Source organism: Simochromis diagramma, unplaced genomic scaffold (assembly GCF_900408965.1).
Source record: "Simochromis diagramma unplaced genomic scaffold, fSimDia1.1 OVJJ01000131.1, whole genome shotgun sequence".
Taxonomy (NCBI): domain Eukaryota; kingdom Metazoa; phylum Chordata; class Actinopteri; order Cichliformes; family Cichlidae; genus Simochromis; species Simochromis diagramma.
In genome coordinates, this window is record NW_024387200.1 from 6,832,340 (window position 1) to 6,859,224 (window position 26,885).

Genomic DNA, 26,885 nt, shown 5'->3' on the forward strand with positions numbered 1-26,885 from the left:
TTTATTATTTAATTATGATTCAGGCGTGTGGTAGTTATTGATTACAGTGCATGGATTTCTTTTTTTGCAAAGGGGCATTGTGAAAAGTAGGTTATTAAACACAGACCTGTCCACTTCTGATGTCCAGTGTGTTTTATTTCAAGTATGATACAAGAAGTAAATGTTTATGAGAAATTCGCAACTGCATTTTAAAAGGTCAGGTAGTTTCCTCAAACTGCATTTATTTTAGCTGCGTCTGTGGTGTGCAATGAGAAACATGTGGGATTAACTCTGAATAAGCACTAACCATATTCATCACAAAATAGCACAGCGCTAAATTTTTAATAGCTGAATGGCGGTGGATGGAATGACACAAAGGAAAAGACATGATGCATTTCAGTTACGAGAAACTTTTACTCAGAAAATACAGGACTATCCACAAGTTTCAAGTCTGCCCTCATTTTATAAGACTGCTTTGCTCCCAGGGAGTTAGAATTTCTTGAAGCAACATAATAACAAATTCTTGTAATAATGTAATAATGCTTTATAGTGGTGTAGTGGGCTGGTTCTGCAGACTTTCTGAAGGCCTTTCAAAGTTTTTCTTTGAACATTGGCTGCTTTTTTCACTTCTTTTTTATGTCCTTATACCTGAACGGCTTGACATTCACCTATGAATCATTCAAGCACAAAAGGCACCTGACTCAAAGGATATGTAGACCCGTATTGTGTCTACACATAACAGGAAACTCAGCAAAAAAACAACAACTTTAGGTCTTGCCTTTAGGCACTTTGGTACCAACAATTGTAAAAGCACATAATTTGCTACAATTTCTTCAATCAAATCTATGAAAAATGCTCACGATAATACTTTGACAGACATAAAACAGGATTTTTTTTTTTGCACCAACAAGGTGCTTGAGTCCTTAAGAAAAAGGGGAAATGAATCCAGCAAAGACCTGATACAGGACCTGAGAGGTGCATCTGTTGAGCTAATCCATCGACTGTTCACGAAAACATCCTCAGAAACGATCTCAGTGAAGGGTGGCTGTCAAAAAGCCACTCTTGAGGTGTACATGAGAACTTGAGATAGAAAATGAGTAGCAGCAAGTCTATTCCAGATTTTAAATCTTTGGTTCAAATTGTCGTCAATATGTATGGTGGAGCGAGGTACATGAGCAAATATCTGCCGTGTGTAAAACATGGTGGAGAAAACAGTGTTCAAGAAGCCCGGATAAGTATTCCTGAACACTACTCACGTCAACCCAGCCGTTGAAAAATCCACCAAACTTTTTCTCTTGCACCAAATTCTTCAAATTCACACTGCAGGTCAAATATAAGAATAAGTTTTAAATCTACCCTTTTTGTTTGGGGGGGGGGGGGATTTGTTGACACATCTCATTGTTAAACCAATTTATTTAACCTCAGCATATTTTAAAGAACAACAATTATGCACTCCAGGATGTGTACATCCTCATCATTGAAAGAGTGTCCACTGGCCTGTAGGTGTAAATAGACTGCAGAGTCCTGGCCTGACGAGTTAGCTCTTCTGTGTTGTGCCATCCGCTTCGCCAGACGTTGTTTGGTTTCCCTGATGTATAAATCATGGCAATCCTTCTGGCATTTAAGAGCGTACACTATATTACTCCGTTTGTGTCTAGGGACCCAATCCTTGGGGTGGACCAATGTTTGGCACAGCTTATTTTGGGGTCAACAATTTATTAAACAATATTTTTCAGGTTCCAGAGTAATGGTAACAGGTTCATGTCAAGCATGGCAGACAGCAACTACAGTATGTCATGAAGTGTATCTTTGATGCATGAGCTGGAAAAATGGAAAAAACCTAAATGAACTCTGGATTTTGTGTTCTGTATTTGTCATTATCTCAGCAGTCTGAAGTACATGAGCGTAATTGTGGGCTCAAGATCTATTAATATCTACACATCAATATGATGAGAAATGAATGTGTTTGCCACTTTTGGTCAGATCTGATCACACCATTCAAACACATTAACCTCATAACAAACAATAGCTAGTAATTACTCATAGGATTTTACATATTTAGTTGTGAATATTTAACTACTGATAAGCACCCAAGCACTAAAGCCAAGTTTTAGGAGTATTTTCTGATGCTTTTATTAAATTATTTTCCAATAAAAGTTGTTATGGCAGTGAAGACAACAATCTTGAGGTCATTCCACAACTATAGGTCACTGATGTGAAAGTATATTCTATGTGTAGTGTGGGACGGTTTTTATCACGAGGTGTAATCTGACGTCTTTGTCCTCGTTTCCTCATAACCCACATTAAAAATCAGTCTGCCTTCCCACAGATCTCTCCCACTCAAACCTCTGACTCCACTTTCTTCTTGTTCCTACTTCCCTCTTCTCCCTCCCCTGTGGCTGCCTGCTGTTCCTCCAGCAGTGCTCACACTTTGTCATTCCCTCTCCCTGCTGAGGCTGCAATTTCAGTCCACAGCAGTATGTGCACACAAACACTCAAACTGCACACTTCATCATGGCTGTCAGTGAAGTCGCTGAGCATGCATTTACAGTAGCCTCAGACTGCATATTAGGTTAAAAACACACACATATAAACCCACGTAGTTGTAAGATTGTGACGCGACTATCTCTGCGTGAGGGTATCTTAAAGATTTTTTTTCAGCTTTCGCCCCCATGTCAGTGAGCCAGACAGGAAACAACACCACACATACATCCTGTCACTATCCAGACAGACCACAGCCTCTCTCTTTTTCAGCCTCCGCGCACACACCCCCTCACACTGTTGCAACCTTTGTTTCATTTGCCTTTGTTCATAACCCAAGCCAGCTTTCAGTGATTAAAATACGCTCATCAGGAATTACCCTGAAAACCTGAGCAACGATTCACCGGTGACTTCCAATTGGCAGTGACTCATACAATATCAACTGATTGCTTTCATTTTTAAACCTTTCACTTACTTTTCTTTGTTACCAGTCATGATCTCATGTGACACAATGGCAAAAGACAGGTGTGAATTTGCTGCTGTTGTTGATGATTCCTTAGCGCCTTTTCACAGGAAATTTGGTTTCACACCAACATCCCTTCGTATGCGCACAACAAGACAAGAAGGCAGCCAGAAGCAGCTAAATGATACGTGACGGACGTCGAGCACTGGCGTTGAGATCATGACCGAGCCTGTGTGAAGAGTAAACAGACTATATTTGAAACCAAAGCAGCTGATATCATCAAGTGTGGCAGAAAACAGAATGACTAAAACATGAGTAATAATGCAAATGCTAAAAAAAAGGGGGCTTTTGACCTTATTGTGTACTTCTGAATGAACAGATGAGTAACTAAACATTAGTTGAATCTTTGATGAAAACGTCTGCTCCTGGCTTTAGCCCCCTCCTTCCTCACAAGGGGATTATCCAGGATTAATTGGATGGCTGTGGTTAGTAATCTCTGAAAAACACTGCAATCCGGGAGATTTACCTCATCCCTGATTCCTCTCATAAACGCCCACGTGATAACAACATCGCTTCATTCAGGGGGAACGAGAGAAACATAACTGTCTTCCAGTGAGCTGTTGCTTAATGTCGAGGGGTTTCTGGGGAATTTCTGCATTTCTGAGTTCAGCTGTGTTGTATAGTCTGGTTTTGTTAATCCGCAAACTTGTTTCTTGGCTGAAATCACTTCGCTTGATTCCTTTTTCGCGTCTTTCAAACATGACACCCATGTCATGTTTTGCCTCATTTGCATGTCGCCAAAATGTATTCTCACTTCCACGTGATTTCTAGAAATGACATGGCACTTTCTGCTGGGAAATTTATTTCACTGCAAAACAAAACGCCAAACCTGAAGTGAAGAAAAACCTTCCTGTTATTAAAGTGTGTTTTTACTGTACTGAGTTCAGTTATCACATCATGTTTTCGGTCCCGTTTTCCTCGTTCTTCCTTCTCCTCAGTTCTGTTGCTGTTCTTTGCTGATTCATCATCACGCTACAAGAAAGGATTACACACGAAGCGATTTAGTTTCTTTTTTAATTGCTTTTTTGTTTTTAGATTGTGAAGACAGAACTACCCATTACCACGCAGAACTTGAGGTGGAAATCTAAGTTAACACCTGCTGCTAAGGTGCCGTCATCACTTCCTGGAAGAAGTGACGACACTTTCAGAGAAAACAACTTATCGGCGTAATTCACTTCAAATGTAAACAATGACCTTATTTACGTAGACTGATATTGCACATGGGATCGCTTAACAAATTATAATTCAGTCCTCAAACTGCACTCGAGCACGACCAGTCCCTTTGACTTGCATTATTCAGTTTGTCGTGCTCTGACTGTTCTGTGCTACCTTTTTCACCTCCACCCTTCCTGCAAACCTCTTGTCCCCTCTTTCTCCCCTCCACCTACTGGCTGTGTCTCACCTCAGGACAACTGCGAGTCCTACGCTCGCTGTCAGAGTCAAAGCCGTAACCACAGCGATGAGTGGCACAAGCAAGGCCTCCGTAGGCTGAAAAGGTGAGTAGCTGTCTCCATGAGGCAGGGAGGGCAGAGTGACTAAAGGCCAGTGAGTCTGGTGAGGCGACGATATGACTGTGAAGAAGGAGGAGAAGAAGAAATTTCCCTTGAAATTACAGTAAAGGCGGCTGGATTTGCCAGCTTTTGTCTGTTAATTTATGTACCAACCATCACTTTGCAATTTTACATTTTCTTATTTTGTTCTTTTTGTGTACTTAAACATTTACATTGCTAAGTGTCATTACATTAATGTATTATAGTATTAAAAATGGCATCAGCAGTTAATTCAAGTGTATTGACAAATAACACTACATTACTGTACCAAACTGTACCTGAATTTTCACAAAAAACTGCTGTGGTATAAGAATGAAAGCGTTTTGCAATTCTGTGGAAGTCCATAAAGAAAAAAAAAGAAACAAGAATGCAGTAAAAAAAAATACGAGGAAGTCCCAAGATTAAAGAGAAGAATATTACAGAAACAACAAACAAGTGTAATTAAAAAAAGCCCCAAAATACAGATAGTTTTAGCACTTTTCTGAACATGCAGTAAAGTTGTTTCTTTTATAATTTACTTCTTTATTTGTTGTGTCTTAAATGACCTTTAAATTTATTTTTAGCGGCCCTCAGACCAGAATACTAAAATCTGTGACATTTACTGAGGTAAGAGACAACAGCCAACAACATTCTGTGTAAATTATTAGAACTAGATGTATATTAATTCAAGTTTAGCAACTCAGAATGTAGTTAATGGTCAGTTCTATTTAATACAGCATATCTAACTGCTGGGATAGGCTCCAGCACCTGGCGAGCCCCTAAACTGGAAAAGCAGAATAAAATAGATGAGTTAATGGATGGTTGGATGTATGTGTACCGGTGAGTGGGAAAGTGGCTTGATAGAAGATGGTCCCATTTTGGGCTTGCAGGGAGCAGCGGTATGTTCCTTCTTCATCCAAACGCAGTTGATTCAAGACAATAGATGAGTCTTCTGTCACTACCAAGACACTGAAGTCACTTTCATTCATCTGTGTTTACAAATTAGGAAGGAATAGTTTCAAGTTAGGGGTGTAAAACCGTTAGACAGTAAATATGTATGATACTGTGGAGCTGAATATGGAAAGAAACCTAATACAGAGACTACAGATGAATGCAGATACTTCAAAATGTATCTATATTGAAGTATTTAGGTCTCTTAATGTTTGTGCCTTCATTTGTCATCAGTGATGGCAATGAGACCTTATCAGTCTCTGATGCTCCTGGCACCCAGGAGTAGTGGTACTCTGGTCTACCCAATAGAAGACGGTGCCACGGAAGAAAACAATTCAACAAAGCCTGGCCTCCTTCCTCAGCCTGCACCGGATACTCTGGACAAAGGTTGAGAGGAGGGAGAAAGTGGGATCCTCCATTTGTCTGAATCAGGATTACTTGAATAATCTTTTTCATTAGTGTCTCACATGGACAGGCAGCAGCAGTCACTCGCGTAAGCACACATTTATACACTCGTGACATCATATATCTATGCACTCTAAAGAACGGTGCAGTCCCAACACATAGGAATGACTCCTCCTAATCCACTCATGCATTAACACGAGAACAAATAAATTTAAAATATACCACCACAGTCCTGTTGTCCAGTCGGAGAGGGACAGATGTATACTTTGTAGCGGCAAGAGACGCAATCCATTACTCTTCTAATTAGAAGCCCTGATAATGACACACAAACATGCACACACACCCTCTAAAATAAATACTACATGGATATAAAATGATGTATAGCAACACAGAGAAAAAAAATCATGCATAATACAGTTAATATATATTGCACTTATGTAAAAGGGGTTTTAGAAACTGCTTTACAACAAACACATAATACACATTACAGAATAGACACATAGGCAAAACTACAGTACGGATGACCTAAAACAGCAGATAACAACAAGTACAAAATAGAAAAAGGATATTTGAAAAGTATAAAGGGTGAAAGACTGAAGTTTAATATCAGGGAAAAAAAGGCAGGGAAACCTGATAAAAATAAAAATAAAGCCAGTAGGAAAACAGAAATGAAAACACTTAGAAACACTTTCCATTACAAGTGTTTGAAATCAGTTCAAAATACTTTATTGTAATGGAAAGTGGGGGGGACATAACTAGAGACCTAACAGCCCCCCAGAGTGAGATGGAAATAGTGAGCACCCCCCCCCACACACACACACACCTTACTTACTTTTCAGTGCCATTAATAAACAATAGTAATTGTATGCTATAGGATTAGTGCCCAGACTGTGGGAGCAGGTCATATGCTCTCAAAATGACCAATAAATGATTTGTATGAGTTTGATTTTATGAAGTTTGCTGATATTCGCTTTTGTAATTTTTTTTGTAGTCTTCTGGAGTCGATCCCAGCTGTCATTGAGTGAGAGTTGGGCTAACACAAAGATGAACAACCATTCATGCTCACATTTACACCTACAGTCAATGAAGAATCACCAGTTAATCTAACATGCATGTCTTTGCACTGTAGCGGGAAGGCGGAGTCCCAGAGGGAACTTCCAAAAGCACAGGAAGAACATGTTAACTCCACACAGAAAGTCCCAAACTCCCTGATGGACTAAAACTCGGGACTTTCAAGCGATGGTGCTAACCTTTCTAGCCTACATATACTGAACATTAAATTGGTCCTGGCACTGATCCCTATGAGACCACACATTTTTCTGGAAAGTATGCAAATCAAACACCAAAATAAATAAATAAATGAAAAGTCATTGGTTTGTCAAATGACAGCAAAAAGCATTTTACAGTTGTCTCACGTCTCTCGATCAAAGTTTTACGGTCCACTGTCACTGGAACAATCTGTATGAGTCACTCTTAAAAGATCATTTGTCACAGTCTCAGTACTTACCACATATGTTGGGGCATAATTCTGAGGGAAAGAAAAAAAAGATAATAAATGATCTGAAACTAATGCATGTTTTTCACAGCGATGACTTACAAAAAGTTTATTGCCTCATACTTTGCAGAACCCCGACTGTTATGCAAATTACCACTGGGGACGAAAGCATCCAGATGTTTCTCTAAAATCTTCCTGCCTTTCTCCATGATCTGAACAGCTTCAAATGTTATAGATCCTTAAAAGACATTTTAACATGTTAATACTTTCAGTGATGATATAATGAAAAGTAATAATGGCCTTCTACATGTTGGAGTGTTTGGGTGCGTTTACAGCTACTGTTTATTTCTGAGTGGAAAGAATAAGAATGATAGATTGTTTTTTTGTTTCTCACCAGTGAGCTTGGTTTTCAAGAAGCGATCAAATTCACTCTGGTATTCAGTTTTGGCTCTGTATAGAGTAGTGGGATCTAAGCAACAACAAAAAAAAACAGTGCTATTTGGTTTATTTTGATCATTTTAACTGCCTTACACTTATATTTTAGTTTATTTATAAGTATTTATAAATTTATATCTTTGGCCTGACATTATCGGAAGAGAAGAACTACGATATAACAGTTTCCTGATCTCACCAATGACCCCCTTTTGTTCCTGACTGGTCTCTATGTAGGTCACATAGGCTTGGTCACAAATACTTTGCAAGTCGAGCTGGTCTTGCAGAGTGGGAGCAGACAAGATGAAGTCCTCGTGCATCATTCGGATGCTGCGGTCGCACTGCAGACAGGCCCTGGCTGCAGTGACACAGCAGAGCAGGGACACCAGCATCAACGGCATCTTCCCTCTGCAGCTGAGTTTTCCTGCAGCAGAATGAGTCACTTTGGCTCCAGTGAAAGCTTCCGAAACAGCTGCCAAATATCATTGTCCCTGTCATCACCATTTCACCTGTTGCTCTTATTGAAATGGTACTTTTACAATTACTGCTGCTGTCATACTATTACTCCTATCACGTTTTCTGCTGTTTCCCTTTAACCATGATTTGGCATAGTGTTTGAACCATTCTGGCTATTTCTTTAAAATAAAAATAAATTGATGAATATGTCCTTAATAATATGAGAAATTAAAATAATTTTCATTGTTGATCGCCTGGCCAATTATTCATTAGATTAATCAGTTTAAAATAAAACTGTGAAAAGCACCTTCGAGCTTCACTAAAACCCCGACTAACAATCAAAGCCAAAGAGATTTAGCATAGTAAGACAAAGAATATCAGCATCATCACACATACAGTCATATGAAAAAGAAAGATTTCACGTGAAACTATCCAGTCCTGTGGGAAACTAAGTATACCCCATGAGTCAATAGCTTGTAGAACCACCTCAACAATAACTTGAAGTATTTGTTTTCTGTATGACTTTTTCTGGCTCTCAAATCATTGTGGAGGAATTTTTGTCCCACGCTTCTTTACAACAGTGCTTTCATTGAGGTTTGTGGGCATTTGTTAGCTCTTTTAAGGTCCTGCCACAGCATTTCAGTCTGGACTTTGCATGCCATTGCAACACCTTGCAATAGTCTATATCTTTTTTTGTACCTCTGTTATAAATGCTGGATCCTAGACTGAACGGAGCTGAGCACGATCACCACACACAATTAAGTGGAACTGTGGTATGGTACCAATTTGGAGTCCATGTCTTGTCCTAGCTTTTAAAAAAATAAAGCACAAAAAATGAAAACCTTGATTCTTTTTCAGCCCTTCTGTTGGAGATTTGCTGCTGTGCTTGGGATCATTGTCCTTTTGCATGACCCAGTTTTGGGCAAGCTTTAGCTATCGGACAGATGACTCTAGAATACTTTGGTATACAGAGGAGTTCATACTTGACTAAATGACTGTAAGGTGCCCAGGGCAAAACAGCCATACATCATTTCATTTCATTTATTCATTTATAAAGCACATTTAATAACAACAGGGCGTTGACCAAAGTGCTGTACAACATAACAATTAAACAGTGACATTAACAACAACAACTGATAAAAATTAAAAACAGATTAGGATAAAAGAATTGGTAACGCTCCTACAGTTTCGAAAGCCAGAGTAAAAAAATATGTTTTAAGATGCGATTTAAAAAGAGTAACAGTTGGGGCCTTTCTAATGTGGAGAGGTAGATCGTTCCACATTTTCGGTGCCACAACTGCAAATGCCCGATCTCCTCTATGAACCATCCTAGACTTATGTAAAGTAAGGAGTAGGTGATCACTTGATTGAAGGGCTCTAGAGGGTGTATACAGCTGCACAAGGTCAGACAAATAGTCCGGTGCCTGGCCATTTAGCACTTTATAAGTTAAAAGTAAGATTTTGAATTTAATTCTAAAACGCACTGGAAGCCAATGAAGGGAAGCAAGCACCGGAGTAATATGTTGGTGTTTCTTCACACGAGTCAAAAGGCGGGCTGCATCATTCTGTACAAGTTGGAGCCGGGCCAAGCTGGACTGACTGACACCCACATACAGTGAATTGCAGTAATCCAGTTGAGATAAAACAAACGCATGAATTGCTCGTTCCAAGTTTCTAAAGGATAGAAAAGATCTCACTTTGGATAGGAGCCTTAATTTAAAAAAGGACCGCTGGACAACTGAATTAATTTGTTTCTCAAATGTAAGTTTGCTATCCAAGAGAACCCCCAGGTTTTTTACATGCGTTTTAACAGCACATGTTAGGTTACATAAGTCCAAATCTGGGGCATTGAAATTACAGCTTGGTCCAAAAATAATTACCTCTGTTTTATCCTCGTTGAAGGTAAGAAAGTTTGAGGCCATCCAGGTTTTAACTTCGTCGAGACATTTGACTAACGATTCCATGGGCGTAGAGGTGTTTCTATTAAACCGAAGATAAATCAGGGTGTCATCGGCATATGAGTGAAAGCAGATGTTATGTTTCCTAAAGATTAGGCCTAGGGGCAACATATAGATTGAAAAAAGAATTGGGCCTAATACGGATCCCTGCGGGACACCACAAGTAAAAGGAGCTGGGGAAGAAATAAAATCATCAAGGCTCACAGAAAAAGTCCTCTTGGAGAGGTACGACCTAAACCATTCCAAGGGGATACCTTTGATACCCCTCCTTCGCCATTCTTGGTAGCTGGTACGAGGTGCTTGTGCTGATATGTCGTGTTTTGGTTTTCATTAAACATGGCGCAGTGCATTATGGCCAAACATCTCCATTTTGGTGTTATCTGTCTTTGGACATGCTGTGTGCTCCCATATTCTTTTTAGAGATGGGGCTTTCACCTGGCAACCCTTCTACAGAAGTCACCTTGTTCAGTCTTCTTCTAATTGTGCTGCCATGAACTCTAACATTTAACATGCTACAGTCTGACATTTAGCCCTTGAGCTCTTTGTAGTTTCTCTGAGTTTCTCTTGCTTCGGTGTGCAATCCTATGAAGGTTGAAGCATTGTGTTAACACGTATCTGAATGCTCCAAGCTGCTAAACATTCTGCTTCCTTAGAGGTGCTCCCACTTCCTGCTGCTCAATTAATCAAGTGTTACTTAACCTCTTAATTCCTAAGGAAGCAGTAACATGCACTTCGCTTTTCCACAGGAATGCCTACAATTCTTTTCTATTCACATGACTGTGAAAAGAAATATCCATTAAACAAAGAATAACTTGCAAAATAAATAATTTTAATTCAAATTGTTTCAGGTTAACCACAGCCTTACTAAGCTGTACATTACATTAAGAGTCACCTTTAAAGTCACTTGACTTCTAACCACTTAATAGACAAGCTCCATTTTCATTCTGTGGGCTGTTTTGAAGGTCATACACTGGGCTGGATCCTTCTGACTGGGTGTAGGGGAGCTGCATTTTCTTTCTTAAATAGAAAAAATTCAAGTGCCGTCTTGTCTGACCTTGCCCTGCTGTGCTAAACGACATCCCTAGATGGTGAATTGTCTTGCCAGTGCAGATGACTCACAGGAGATGCATATATTTTTAAGCCTCTGCCTAGTACCTTCTCTATTCTTTATTATTAATATAATTTGATTTTCTCCAGGGAATACGCAGGAAATAAGGAATCAATGACTGAATACTTAAATTTCACAATTCTCTTACAAAATTGTAGTTACATAGAAATGGTTTGAGATTTCTGTTGAGTTTTTTTTTCATGGTGTCAGTTTCAACTGCCTTTTTTTCCTGTTTTGTGTATAAAATTTGGTCTTGCTTAGAGTTTACTGTCTATGACCTCTGCCTTGAAATAAAGTCAAGGGTTGTTTTGAGTTTTATCTTTGCCTTCTCCCTTAAAGCAACCATTCCTTTGTGTCTGTTACTCTGTGTCTCCTAATCGTTTGGATTTCAGAGGCAGGTCAACATTTAAATAAATCAGACTTAAATTTTATCTCTGCTACTTCTTTATAAACATTTTACTTTAGCTAGCCTACTAGTCAAATAGTAATCTAGTAGATTTCCACACTGGTGATACAGCAGTCAGGCTATACAATAATATTATTATTCCAACTGCACTTCATGTACATATAAAAAAAAAAGGAAAATTTTGGTTTATTTTACCAAATATAATATTTTAGCTTTTTTGTAGACAATTTTTCTCATTTATGTTTTTCTATTTTTCTTTTTTTCCCTGTGCCTTGCGCTGCTGTAACGACAGAATTTCGCCATTGTGGGATTAAATAAAATATATGTCTACATCTCTAGTTCTCAGTTCATAGTAAACTTAAAAACATTTAGAACATCAAAGAACTCACGGATATAAAAATAAGACAAGAGTCGACTACTTCGCCATGGTCGTGTCATTCAGCTGCCCTGCTATTCATAGCTTGTTGCTGTCACCCAGCGGTAGAAACCTCTTACAGCCACAATAACATTATTGTTCGCTCTCGATGATCTCACCTCTGTGGTCTGTTCGGGAAGTGAGGCAGTGTACTCCAGTTGTTGTTGTCACAGGGTCGAAGACGGTAATCTGTGGTTACGAACAACCATCGTAAAAAAAATAAAAATACAAAATACTAATGATAACAATAACACCCCCAATCCTCACACGCATTCACTACAAGTTGAATGAAACGTTTGAGATTTGAATTGTTTCCACGGACAACGCTAGCACCAACGATTTGGTAAGGAAAATATAATAATTTAAAAGTAACGTTAACGATAGTCAAAATAACCCCTTCATTTTGCCTTTCTCTTGTGCGTTTCACATTGTTCGCAGCCAGCAATAAACAAATTTGAAGCTGTTTTTTTGGCTCTGTGACGATATTGTTCTCATACATTTCCCAGAATCCTTCCGCGCTAACTTGTACACGAATGACAGATCGATGGACAAACCAGCTTCGCATTCGCTCCGTTTGGGTGGGACTAACGCCTCTGTCGCTGCACCGCAGGCTTCTGCGCGCACAGACGTTGACCCCGGAGTGTGGTCAGATGTGGAGGTAAGGTGAATGTTTTTTTGTGGTCGCAGCTTTATTAAGAGCAGTTAAAATGTTTTGTACGTTTTTTCGCGTGTTACTGTCATGGCGAATATAGCTTTTAATTGTGAGCACGGTCTTCTGAATCAGTTCGTGAATACTGGTAGAGCGAGTTACTGTTACGGCAATATCCCGACTCGGCGTCAACGGCCGAGTCGAGTGAGTGTTTGTTGGGGATCGATCAGATATCGGAAGTGTTTGATTAGTTGGTTACACGCCAGCTTGACACGGGCGTGGATAGATAACGTAAAAATACACGTCGTTGGACGGCGTCTGTGTCCACTGGGATCCTTTCAGAAAGTCAGATGACGACGTTTTTAATGCTTGTTATAATTTAGGTATTTGCCTTGAACATTTCGTAGTCACTGTGTAGTTAATGTGCATGTTTTTAGAAACCCCTGCATAACCTGCAGTATGGAGCCTGTTGTACTGCATCAATCTGAAAACTGTGGGCTTGCTGCACTACAGCTGTTTGAGGGCTATTATTTACTCATCCCGAAGGTGCTCTTACCTGAGGTAAATGTAATTGAATCCTGCTGACTTGGTGTCTGCGCTTCCTCTGATCACAGCCTGTTTTTACAGTTTTGCTGGCTCTCTCACCATGAGTGCCTGTGCAGAGCCTGGATACCTGCCATTTACCAGATTAAAAGCCCTGTGCTCTCTCTCGCTCTCTCTCTGCTGGATGCTGCTGAACTATGCTATAATAATAAAAGCAAGTGTACAGACAGTACAGGGCCAATACAGTAATGCTACACAAAAACAGTGTTCAGTGACAGACAATTCAAGGTAAAACAGTAACCCCTTATGCTCAAAATTGTCATCTTTAGCCTGTAACTATGCTGCTGATTGGTGACTGCATCCAGATGTGATTTCTAAAACCCTGAAAGACAGCTATTGTGCTTTTGAATTCTTTATTGCACATATTTCTAAATGTTGTTGTTCTTTGGGAGGTATTATTTTGATGGCATGTTTTTTGTGTACTTGTCTCTGTGAGGGAAGTGTTATTGCATCTAAATTTAAATCCTGATTGCAGTGAGTTCTTCCATAATGATATTGCCCCCATCCATGAGGCAAAATCAGGTCACTAAGACGGTTTGATTGGTGTGAAAATTATGCCTTTGCAGCATGAAGTAATATTTTTAATGCATCACTAAGACATTTTTGTTTTTTTCCTGTCTGCAGCGCTTTTAAGCTAACATCAGCAGTGATAGATAGATAGGTAGATAGATAGATAGATAGATAGATAGATAGATAGCCAGTGTGATGAAGTCTGTGGTAGATTGGTCAATATTCATGTCCTGTACTCATTTACTTGTTATTCTTTTAGCACTTTAACTTGATTTAGCTTCCATTCATTATTTGATGTGATGATGATATTAATGGTGTTCTATTTCTATTGTTTTTTTGGGTTTCTTTTACACTTGTTGTGGTTTAAACTAACATCTGTCTGTCTGTCTCACAGGAGCAGATATATCAGCCCTTTTTCAGAAATGGAGACATTCCTAAAGATTGGCAGGTAGACATCAGTTTTCCCTTCACTCCCACAGCTGCCAGTGCACAGATTTATATTTCTGTTTCAAAAGCTCTGACAGCAAGTTAAGTACAGCTGTCCATTCCTGCCACTCTTCTTCCAACCCGCACGCCTTCAGCATGTATCAAATAGTGCCGGTGGCTCCTGGGGAGCAGCAGATGGCTGGGGGACCCGGAGGCTCTCCACTTAAGAAGAAACTTTCTCATGAAGGTCGGCCACTGGTGATGGCAAGTATGTTGGGCTGTGTGCTGGTGCTAGCTGCTGTGGTCGCCTGGTGCTATTACTCAGTGTCGCTTCGTAAAACCCAGTTGTTCAAGACAGCGTTGTTAGACCTGAACAAGGATGGTTTTATTATTCACAACCAAGCTGGGGCTGTTGTCTTCACTATGGCATTCAGGTGGGTTCATATTATTGATTATTTTTAAATTAATAATTGGTAATTTGCTGATTTTTGTCTTTTTTGGACTTGTTGTCTATGCTTTTAATGCTTAGGAAACTGTACAGAGAATCATCTGCGTTTTTGTTTCCTTTAACAAGATACATTTTGATTAATAATTTAATTATTTGAATTGCCTGATTGCCTACTAGTCATGGTTATTTTAATGAACTAAAACTAAAGCAAAACCTAAAACTGACCTTGTTAAATAAAATAGAAATAAATACTACACTTTAAAAAAACTGTAATTAAACTGATTTTATGAACTTGGAAAACTAACTAAAAGTTAAAATAAGTTATGGCATTTTAATTTGCTAAAATTTGTTATTACGCCTTTACAGATTTTTTTTTTATATTTGTGCCTTTTGCATATGCCCTACATTCAGTCACTATTTAAAAGACTAAAACTAATGCTGAAACTAATAAAAACTAAAGCTAAACATTTTTATCAATAAAAGATGAATTACAAAATTTGAAATTAGAATTAGAAAATACAAAACTAAAATAACTCTGCTACTTATAAGGGTAATAAATATGACTAGTTATAATTTTATCTTACAGCTGAGATAAGGACCAAAGGAATGTCTGTGCAATCCAAATCAAGACACTCCACAAACACTTCTCTTGTGAAACTAAGTCCCAGCAAATCGTGGACTCATTGCCTTTGTAACTTCTTTTGGTCTTGACAGAGTTCTTCTTCTTTGTATCTGCTTTAAGTCTGCCTGTCTGCAGTGTTTGGATGGATGATGAAAAATCAGACGAGACAGACACATGATTACACCCTTAGGGAAGACTGTAATAGATGTGTCCTTTGCCAGCAGAGTTCATACCGACAGAAATAGCTATAGAACAATCACTCCACAGACAACTAGAACAACGGAATAGAACTTACAACATTTTCTTTGTTGTTGCACTACTACTAATTTGTTTTAAAACACAAATAATATCAACTGTGTTTAACTGGCCCCTTTGTTTTCTTTCTTTTAAACACCTAATCTTAGGTCTGGTACTCTGGATGTGGACTCTTGCTCAAAGGAGGGAGATATTCTGAGCTGCACTCAGTCGGATTCTGGCAAGCTCAACTTTTTTATCCAAACAGTTCGTCCAAAGGACACGGTGATCTGTTATCGGGTTCGCTGGGAGGAGCTGCAGAATAAGCACTTGGTAGAGCATGTCATGGCCTATAATGACTCTCATTGGTATGGAGGGGCAGAGACGGCAACACAGTACTGGCCTATCAGATTTCAGGGAGAAGAGGAACCACGACCTTTCATCACAAGTGACGTCTACTCCAATCGAAATGCTTTTGGAGGAATTCTAGAGCGGTACTGGCTGTCATCAAATGCAACTGCCATTAAGATTAACGACTCAGTACCGTTTCATTTGGGCTGGTCAGAGAAGAACAGGACACTGAGGTTCCAGGCCCGGTACCAGGACTCTCCCTTCAGACCACTAGAAAGACAGCAGACCTTTCCTGAACTCAGTTATAGAGTCTGTGTGGGGTCAGATGTCACCTCTATTCACAAGTACATGGTGAGTGTAATTATGCTGGATATTTGACAAATATTTAATAATGTTAAAAGCTGCCAATTTAAAGTGTAGTGGATATATACTCAGATGTACAACAAATAACTGGACCAGAAACACTTGTCCCATCCTGCATATGCATTTTTAATTTAATACTACTGCCATTAATTCTTTGTTCCCCTGCAGAGCAGGTTTAATCTTTAACATTCCAGAAAATATACTTAGGTTGGGGAAATGACTCTTTGATTTACTGTTGAATTTAAGTGTCTGTTCACTTCCAAAGAAATGGAAATCCTCTAATTTTTATTGTAGTTAATTTTTAATGGAGAGAGACAGAATATCAATCAAAACCCCAGAAAAAAGGACATTACATCAAATTTACAGACTAAATTGATTTGCTTGTCATTGAGTGAAAAAGGTATTTAATCTCCTACAACCCAGCCTGAAGTCACAGTTACAGATACTCCTGATCTCAACTCACTGTGTATAAAGCACACCTGTCCACAGAATCAATTTCTTCTCTTCCAACCTGTCCACCACCATGGGCGAGACCAAAGAGTTCTCAAAGGCTTTCAAAGATTGTTGACCTACGAAAGGCTGGTATAAGTTACAGTAGGAAGCTTGGGGAGAAGTTTACAACTGTTGGTGCAATTGGAAAAAGTATAAAATGACCATCAATGTCCTCAGCATGGAGATTTTGCCTCATGGGCGAGGACTATCATAAGAGAGGTGATGGATCACCTCAAAGCTGTGATCTGTCACCACTGGCAACACACTACGCTATAATGGATTGAAATCTTGAAGCGCCCGCAAGGTCACCTGGTCAAGAACACAAATGTACAGGATCATCTCAAGTTTTGTAAGTGAACATCTAAATGATTGAGAGAAGGCCTGGGCGAATGCACAGTGGTCAGATGAAACTAAAATCAAGCTCTCTGCCATCAACTTTACATGTCTGGGTTTGGAGGAAGAGAGATACTAGGTATGACCCAAAGAGTAGCATTCCCTACGTGAAGCATGGAGGTGGAAAGATTATGCTATGGGGCTGTTTTTCTTCTGAGAATATAGGACAACTCCATCACATTGAGGGGCCAATGGATAGGGCCATGTACTGTAAAATGTTGGATGAGAACCTACTTCCCTCAGCCAGGATACTTCGTATGGGTTGTGGATGGGTCTTCCAACATAGCATCAAGATAAAGATAGTGTGGCGAAAGAAGTACAAAACGTCAAGATTCGGCGTGGCCAGTCTTAGACTTTAATTCTATTAAAAAATTTGTGGAGGGAGCTGAAGCTTCGAGTTGCCAAGTGAAGGCCAAGAAACCTAAAGTATTAAGAGTGTTTCTGTAAAGATGAGTGGGCCAAAATCCCTCCTGAGATGTGTGCAAACCTGGTGAATGATGACATGACAGTGCTTTGGAGGGTTTCTCCTCCAAATACTAAGTCATATTTTGCTTGGGTATCAAGTACTTATTTCACTCGGTAACCTGCAAATCAATTTATAACTTTTATGCAGTGATTTTTTTTTCAGGTTTTTTCTTTGTAAGAGAGCAAACTTATGAATTAATAATGATTTCCCCAATTGTAAATGCTTTCTTGATGAGGATATCAATATTCTAATCTTATAGTGTGTTTGTAAAATCTTTAGAAAAAGTCTAAAAATTGGCTTATGTAGTTGGTTATTTCTTGACACGGAAAGCTGAAATTCTCAAGCTGTAAGGGACCAAGCAACCCCTAAGCTAATTTATCTGGTTATTGTAAGGATGCCAGTAGGCATATTTCCTTACGCTTGTTTAATCAAGCACAAAGCCTGTGCAGGCTTGAATGAAAGACAATAACCACACATTTAAAAACATCTTGACTCACTTACTTCATGTTCTTTTCTTTTCTTTTTTCCCCCTAATCATTCATGTTCTTTTCTCAGGTGCGCCGGTATTTCACAAAGCCTATCAAAGTCCCATCTGCTGATTTGTTCAAAAAACCAGTGTGGTCCACATGGGCTATCTACAAGACCGCTGTAACTCAGGAGAAGCTGCTGCGCTATGCCGCTGACATCACTAGGCATGGCTTCAACTGCTCCCATCTGGAGCTGGATGACCGCTACACAGCAGATTACGGAGAGTTTGACTTTGACCCGCAGAAGTTCCCCAATGCAAGCGGCATGTTTGACAAACTAAGAGAGGGCGGCTTTCAAGTTACACTCTGGACGCACCCTTTTATCAACTATGACTCCATAAATTTTGGTGCAGCTGTGGAGAAAGAGCTATTTGTCCGTGAGCCAGGCGGTGAACTGCCCGCTCTGGTTCGCTGGTGGAACGGGATTGGAGGAATCTTGGACTTCACAAACCCAGACGCTCGTGAATGGTATTCCTCAAACTTGCACATGCTCAAAAGTCGCTATGGGGTGACCTCCTTCAAGTTTGATGCAGGAGAAACGAGCTACCTGCCCCGTCAGTTTAGTACCCTGGGCCCACTGTCAAACCCTTCCACCTTCACCCGCCGCTACACAGAGATGGCTATACCATTTATGGAGCATGCTGAGCTAAGGGTTGGTTACCAGAGTCAGAACATCTCCTGCTTCTTCAGGATCATTGACAGGGACTCGGTGTGGGGTTACGAGCTCGGCCTCAAGTCCATCATCCCTACTGTTCTGACTATAGGCATTTTGGGTTACCAGTTTGTCTTACCTGATATGATAGGAGGAAATGCCTACCCGGACCATACTGCAGGTATGTGCATCTGTGCATCATCATCTTTGGATTTCATATTTCAGCTGCTGTCCTCTTGAGTAATATTTTTGGTGTTGAAAAGAGCATGAGTCCTAACGAAGAAGCTGTCTTTGTTTTGTAATGAGCTTTTTAAGAGCGTTAGCTCTGTTAAAAAAACAGATTTTCTCTGATCTGGTTTTATCTGACAGTCTTTCATCTGTGTTTAAGGTGGGTTAAATGGTCTGCCAGACAGAGAACTGTACATCAGATGGTTGGAGCTGTCTGCCTTTATGCCCGCCATGCAGTTCTCCATACCTCCATGGGCTTATGACAATGAGGTAAGCCAAATAAAGCAAGCGATGAATTTTAGATGTGGAAAAGTATTTTACAGTGTGTAGCCTCTTAGCTTTTCCTGCATTTAAATTTACTAAATTGTGTGTGTGTGTACATCACACATACACACTTTTGCAACATTTGTAATAGGGTTTGTAACAATTTTGCAACACATTTTACAGTTGGTGTAAAAATGATCTTTCTTGCTCTATCAGTACTATAGTGCAAAATACTAATTACAGATTAAATAATGAACGGGACGCTTAAACTTAACCTTTACATTACCGTGAAGCGGCTGTTTGTTTGCTTGTAGAGAAATGACAGAATAATTGTTGCTTCAAATTCTTTTTGGTGTGTTTGAAAACTACCACAGGAGGGCGCCAAAGTTTAAACCATAAAGGTCTACACCAGGGGTGTCCAAACTTTTTTCACTGAGGGCCACATACATAAAAATATAGGAGGGGCTGGGCCACTTACTAGAAATTAGGTATATAACCTTAACTTTAGTGTATTCAAGTTAGAAAAACACTTAAAAGTGGTCAAATATGTTATATTGTTGAATATAATTAAAGACAAAACTGCCTTCATCACAACTTTCCATAAATGGATCTTTATTGATTTATTCAGAAAAGGCTTTGGTAGCTCATTCTCAGAACAGCAGCCTCAGATTTCTTCTTAGACAGAAGATTTACAGTACAGAGAAAAAACAATAAAGGGGAAAATGGGACGGGTACATTTCAAGTTTGTTATTTAAGTTATTAGGCTTAGCAACACACCTATTAACGTTCGTTTGAAACCGTTATCAACCTTAACAGACTGAACTGGACTTAATAACAGGAGTGCACGAAAAAAATACTGTTGCTGACCCTGCAGGAGAGCTACCCTTTGCTTTAATTTCTGCTCTCGATCAGCACCAGTGTAGGATGCATAGGCCTGATGTTTGGTTTCATAATGACGTCGTACATTATACTCTTTCATAACTGCCACAGTTTCAGTGCAGATCAAACGGAAACACTTCCCCTTGAATTCTATGAAGAAATATTCACTCTCCCACCGTGTCTGAAATTTTCTGCATTCACTTTCTACCTTTCGCTTCTTTGGTTCTGCCATGTTTAGTAACTTGGGGGTAAATTTCTTCTGTGATTGTCCTTTTTGGTGGAGCAACTGCCTTGATCAACAGCAACTCCCCCTGGTGTTACAACTAAGAAGTGCAATTCAAAAGTTGAAGTGCGGGCCATATTCTATTCTATTTATAAAATTACTTGCGGGCCAATTAAAAATGGATTGCGGGCCGCAGTTAGCCCGCGGGCCAGAGTTTGGACACCCCTGGTCTACACAGACCAGTTATGGGGAATTTAAGGGGATGCATACCAGTTAAATGAAATCTGTTTACCTGTTATAAAAAAGAAAACAAGAATATTTTAGAAATTTGTCAAAAAAAATGTTTAAAACTAGAAATTATACATATATATATATATATATATATTAGGGGTGCAACGATATTCGTATCGATATTGAACCGTTCGATACAGTGCTTTCGGTTCGGTACGCATATGTATCGAACAATACAACATTTGTAATTTATTTTATCAACTTTCCTTCTGACGATGCTGTCTGTGTTGAGCGCTCAGTGAATCTGCGTTCGACTACTCCGCCTAGGCTGCACTGTCGAGCGCAGATCCACTGAGCGCTCAACACAGACAGCATAGTCAGAAGGAAGAGTGCAAGGCAAGCTAGCGAGACAGAAGTTAAGCTCTCCTTGCAACATTCAGATCTGGCGTTTGGAATTATTTTGGTTTTCATGTGACGTATGACCCTGAAGGTAAGCGAGTCATGGACTAAAGTAAAACAGTATGTTGGATGTGCCATGCAATGCTCAATTACATGGGTGGGAACTAGTGTGTTAGCGCAGTTAGCTCGTTAACGTGTTGGCCGTCTAGCCCCATGCACGGGGCGATCGGCGGTAGCTCGTTAACGGAGATTTGCCGTGTTGTGGCGTTAAGGTCATTTCAACGAGATCAACCTGAAAGCACTAGTGGGAACACAACGAATATGACTGCACATTTACGCTGACATCATCCTAGTGCAAAGACAAAAACAACAAGCATGCTACTAACTTTAGCTGAGTCATTTAGACAGCTGTTAGCACATGATTCTCCTTATGCTGCTGAGAATATAGCCCAGAAGAAGCGGATAGTATAGCTTTTATTTTGGAAAGAGCCATTTCTCTGTAATAAACTCTCTTTTCCAAAGATGAGTGATTCCTCAATCAGATACAGGGCTTGCAATATCGCTAGCTCGACGTCCTGGAGCTAGCGATTTTTTCAGTCGGGCTACCAAAATCTATCTCTTCCCTGCCCGTCGGGCTATTGTAGGAAGGAAAAATATATGTCAATGCTTTTGCATTCTTTCAGAAATGTAGCTGGGTAATTATGTCATTGGCATTGGTGAGCCACTGTCAATATGTGACATATTGTAATCGCATTTGAATTTGCGCTTGTTTTTTTGCTTTCACTTTGCAATCGTGCGAACTGTGTATAGAGAGCGACAGCACTGATCTGTGAGTGATGATAATTTGTGCACCAATTCCTCTGACATCGTCTTATTAATCGTTAGCTTACTATGCAAACATGACAAGTGAAATCTCCCGCAGCTTAAACATGTGAGAGGTTGATCGCGCAGAGAATCGCTGAGCTTATGTGAGTGCGTGTGTAAAAGCAGCACGATATATATTTTAGTTCTGCTGAGCCAAATAAGACAGGTCAGGGTGAAGAAGTGACAGCCAAAGAAAAGCTTACCACAAAACGGAGAAGTTATGACAAATCAGACTATGAGGCAAAAAGAAAGTGCAGCTTTATGGTTTCATGGACAAAAGAATTTCTGTGGCTGCAATATGGCCAGGGCTGCACATAAGTGGTCCGCAGGTGCGCATTCGCTGTCAAAATAAAAAAACACGCACAAGGGTTAGGGTTAAATTTAAAAACTGTACTTTTGAGTTAAAATATATATATATATATATATATATATTGAAAGAGCTAAATAGTCCTTAATCACACATAAAATTTTATAGAATTATGTCGATTTGGCCAGCGCATCAGATTCCCTTTTCTTAGTCAAATAGTCTGTCTTGCCTTTTCTTGTCATTAAATGAACCCATGGCAATCAGTTTTACTCCAAAAGTGATTCCATGATGCTCCAAGATGTTTTGTTAGACCTTTCTATTAATGATACTGGTGCTTTGCTCTAATTTCCCCATGCTATTTGCAGAAATGGAAACTCACACCGTAACTAGTCTCGCATCAAAATGTTATTCAGCTCTTCTGCGGAACTAAAGAGTTTAAACTTGGACTCTCATGTTTACGACTGTATGAGTACCTTCTTCCAGTCATCTTTAGTCCAGTGTTTGTGCTTGTTGGCAAATCTGAAACGCTTCTGTTTGCAGCGCTCAGTAATTCCTTTCTTTTAAGCTGTTCAGTCGTCAGTTTATGGTCATTCTGGAAACCTCATACTCTGATCTAGAAGCATTTATCGCTGCCTGAAAATCAGCAGTGGTCTGCTTTTTGTCTATAGCACTTAAAATCTTGAGGTGCCTTTCATCTACTTCAGTCAGCTTTTCTTTTCTGCCTCTTCCTTGACACATTTTCTAGGTACCAGTCTTTTCAGTCCATGACATACTTGACCACACTGTGGGAACACTGTGAGTCCTGACCTATTTGTTTTAGGCCATCCAGCATAATGAAGTGATTTAATGTGGTCTCTTTACTTTTCTTATGATCACTCCATGCGGCAAGATCTTGCATAGAGTGGGTGGTGTTGTAATACATGTAGCATGTAGTGTACCATGATAGAAATTAAAAAAAAAGTTAAAACAAATAACAATACAGCAGCAAAAACAGTTAGTAGTTTTTTTTTCAAGTCCTCCTACTGGACATCAAAAATCTCTCTCTCAGGATGACAGAGAAGAATGCCCAGATAAGATTTATACTTCTAACAGCAGTTTTGCACTTTAGAGATCTAAACATGGTTTCAGAAAGATTAATTTCTAAAAAGCTTTCCAGATCATGCCCTCTGACTGTCCAGCTATAAGACCACGTGGGCTCCTAGTTGATTTTAATATAAAAATACTCATCCAAGTCAACTTACCCTGTACACAAGGTTTAGAAGCTTTAAACATTTTCTTGTGTCTCTCAGGCTTAGTGAATGTTGCCTTACCTTCTTCTGACCTCCGTACACTGTAAAGCGCTAAAGAAAATCAGATTTTTCTCAAAAAAAAAAAAAGAATAAATAAAATGCCATTTTCATTAACAAATATTTCTCCTAGAAAATATACAAGTACTGATCACAAGTCAAAAACAATAAGTCAGTTCTTTTTCTATGTGCTTTGATGCATAAATTGAAGCAGGACGTGCGGATGGTTTTATTACTCTGCTGTCTGTTAGGTGGCCTCTGCTCCATGCTAACTCAATGTCTTTGTGCATCTGCAGGTGGTAAAGATAGCACAGAAGTTCACAGGGCTCCATGAAACTCTGGTGGCACCAAAAGTTCTTGAATTGGCACACGTGGTTCTTGATACAGGAGACCCAATCATAAGGCCCCTCTGGTGGATTGCCAATGATGATGAGGCTGCCTATAAGATCGACTCCCAGTTCCTGATTGGGGATGACCTCATGGTGGCGCCAGTGTTGGAGCCAGGAAAGCAAGAGAGGGATATCTACTTGCCTGCAGGACGATGGAAAAGCTACAAAGGGGAACATTATGATAAAGGTCCCATGTACCTCACTGATTACCCTGTGGACCTGGATGAGATCGCTTTCTTTACAAGGGTTCTTTGAAGGCATTAAAGAATTGAAAACCGGACTGACACACACACGCACGCGTCCGCACACATTAGTTTGAGCACACATGCCAAGTAAAAGCAGGGAGGCACCACCAGAAGCTTGAGTTGAGAGTAGAGTGACATTTTAATGAAGATTAACCTCATGTCTCTTCCATCCTGCTCTTTGTCAGGACTTCTGCCTGCAGATTAAAACCCTCCGCCCAAAGAATTAGAATTACCTTCTAATTCTCATTTTGCATCCTTAAGCTAATCCTCATCCTTGTGTGCCTTTCACAGCCAATAGAAGATCCGATCTGTGATTGTATCATCACCATTCTTAGCCTTAGTGGCCATCTAATACTGCGTTTTTTTTTTTCCTCAAAGCCCGAAGCTCTACAGCAAGCATGGCGGTGGTTTTGGGTTAATATTATTTCCATTAGCTTATTAATAGAAGTAACTGTACCATTTAGGGGGTCTTTTTGGGGGTGACTGGGTTAGGCAATAAAAAAATGCACTATAGCCATACTTAAGTCTGTGTTTTTAACTTTTTAAGCTAACATGCATTAATTTGCATTGCACTGACATCTACATTTTACAGTCTTTTGATTAATTGCTCTTTATATTTATTAATTTTTATTTGTGGATAATGTTGGATGTTTTTAAATATGCATGATTCTGGGGATGAATAAAGGGGTTAACAATAAGCTGCAAATACTTTTATGTCAGTAAGTCCCATAACCTATAGTGCCATTATATTATTTTAGTGCCAAAATCTACTGCTTTATGCTTTTTATTAAAAAAGTCTGCACAAGTCAACTTAACTGCTCAGGGTACATTTAAAAGATATTTATTATTGATCCACAGTAATATATTTGTTATACATTACTGTGCAAAAGTCTTGCACCGCTTCTCATTGTCTTATTTTAATTCGAAGGAGCCAAACTTTCTTGCAATTTTTAAGTGTTTTTTGGGCAATAGTTGTCCAGGCTTGTCTGAAGGTCTTTCAGATTTTTCTTTCTATGGATTTTGGCTTTTACTTGTTTTCAGCCCAAGTCGTGTAGCTGACTATTTTTAGATGTGTTTATTGTTTGCGAAGCCACTTAACACTGACCTATGAATAACTAGAGCTTAAAGGAAGACACCTAACACAAGGGATGAACTACTGTTGTGTTTATCACAGACAACTTTGTAAGGAACCAATTTTAAACTGTCTCTTAGGGACTGTTTTGCTACCAGCCGGTCTCAAAAACATATAAATATTTCCGTTTTTGTTTTTTTTGTTTTTTTTAGCCGAATCAACAAAAATCCAAGGTTTACACAGTTTGACAGGCATAAAATTGTATTTCAATAAATTGCTGTCCTATTTCCTAGTCATAACTTTAAAATAAAGAGAAATGAGGGGTGGCTCAAGACTTTTGCACAGCACTCTATTATTATAACTGATTTACCTTGTAAAACAGTTATTATTCTCAAAGATGCCATATATTAGTGTGCCATCTATGTCTGCCTTGTGGCTTCATTTGCCTTATTAGCTAATCTATGGTATGCCAACCTTAGCAAAGAGAACCAGAGGGATAAAACACATTTCTACATACATTGATGTTTTTGATGCAGTGTTTCAAAGCAGTGACATTGCAAAGCGCATGAAGAGTTTAAATGTTTGTCTGCTCTTTCATAGTGATTGCCAGCATGAGAGTAAAGCACACCAAGTAATTTGAATGCCTTGCTTGAAAATAATGAAAACAGCAGTGTTATTATATATGAATTTGTCTTGGAATTACAGCAACTTACAAATGATAAATCCTATAAATTGGCCGTGTTTAAGTTTGTTTTTTTTCTTGCATTCTTGATCCTACCACAAGAAATGTTAAAATTTTACATAGAATGGTTTTTACTGACACAGTACACAGCAGCATTTCTTCAAATGAATAAGTAAATGGATGCATACATAATTTCGTACTTCTTTTTAGTAACCTTACTTTGTTGTGAAACCAGGAAAGCTTGTGTGAGATTGTGTGAGAATCTAACCTATGTTAAATAGGTTAGATCGCAAAATGTAAAATATAACATGTATCTATGAAGGTTTTTAAAAGGACATTCACTTAAAACACAATAAGTGGATTTGGCGATCACATACTGTTTGATGTTTTAGGTGTGATGGTGAAATCATCAACGTGACATAACAGAGATGTGAATGTTAAAGGGAAAGTTTTCTGTGTAAAAATATTTTGTTGTTGTTGCCCCCCCCCCCCTCCCCTCCCGTGATTGAGTGCTTGGCACAATTAGAAGGTAGACTGCCAAAGAACAAATATTTAATTTTATTTATGCATATGGTATATGTTTGTTTTTCGTGTGAGATCTAGAGAAGTACTGTATGTATTGTCATGAATGACTTATGTGTATTTACCTGCGATCAGACTAGGTGAAATTCACCTACCTGACTTTTGCATCAATGTTGACTTTTTCAGGTTATTCATGTTTAAAGACCTGTTTTTCACAGTTGCAAACACTGTATATGCCTGATGCGTCTCTTATGAAAGAGTCATCTCAGTCACAGAGTGAGCACATCAAATGGGTGGGAAAAGTGATTTCTGCATTTGTGGAAATAACTGTAAAAAGTAATTAAATAAGTCTTTATCAGACAGCTAAAAAAATAAATGATTGATCTGCTCGCAATAACGTCTATTTTTCTGTCCTGTTTG

The 26,885-nt window shown here is 39.2% G+C and overlaps 2 protein-coding genes across 4 annotated transcripts; one reads left to right on the forward strand and one right to left on the reverse strand.

The window, feature by feature from the left end:
* Nucleotides 1–109: 109 nt before the first annotated feature.
* On the reverse strand, nucleotides 110–12,650 carry LOC120745560 (izumo sperm-egg fusion protein 1; the record flags this gene model as incomplete). The annotated part of the gene is made up of 11 exons (XM_040050540.1): nucleotides 110–3,955; nucleotides 4,386–4,554; nucleotides 5,351–5,501; nucleotides 5,713–5,840; nucleotides 6,091–6,180; nucleotides 7,376–7,396; nucleotides 7,518–7,601; nucleotides 7,758–7,832; nucleotides 7,995–8,153; nucleotides 12,258–12,327; nucleotides 12,636–12,650. Coding segments are annotated over 11 exons (1,044 nt in total), but the record flags the coding sequence as incomplete, so codon positions are not given.
* Nucleotides 12,258–26,862, forward strand: LOC120745556 (myogenesis-regulating glycosidase-like). 3 transcript variants are annotated; one of them, XM_040050534.1, is made up of 8 exons: nucleotides 12,258–12,481; nucleotides 12,645–12,796; nucleotides 14,295–14,348; nucleotides 14,482–14,760; nucleotides 15,801–16,332; nucleotides 18,251–19,055; nucleotides 19,263–19,372; nucleotides 23,852–26,862. In XM_040050534.1, the coding sequence occupies exons 2-8, from the start codon at nucleotides 12,672–12,674 to the stop codon at nucleotides 24,197–24,199; spliced, it is 2,253 nt and encodes a 750-aa protein (XP_039906468.1). In that variant the 5' UTR covers nucleotides 12,258–12,481; nucleotides 12,645–12,671; the 3' UTR covers nucleotides 24,200–26,862. The 3 variants fall into 3 exon arrangements, with proteins under 3 accessions (XP_039906468.1, XP_039906470.1, XP_039906469.1); XM_040050536.1 differs by lacking the exon at nucleotides 12,258–12,481 and having other exon boundaries at nucleotides 12,690–13,348; XM_040050535.1 differs by lacking the exon at nucleotides 12,258–12,481 and having other exon boundaries at nucleotides 12,717–12,796; nucleotides 13,225–14,348.
* Nucleotides 26,863–26,885: the final 23 nt, after the last annotated feature.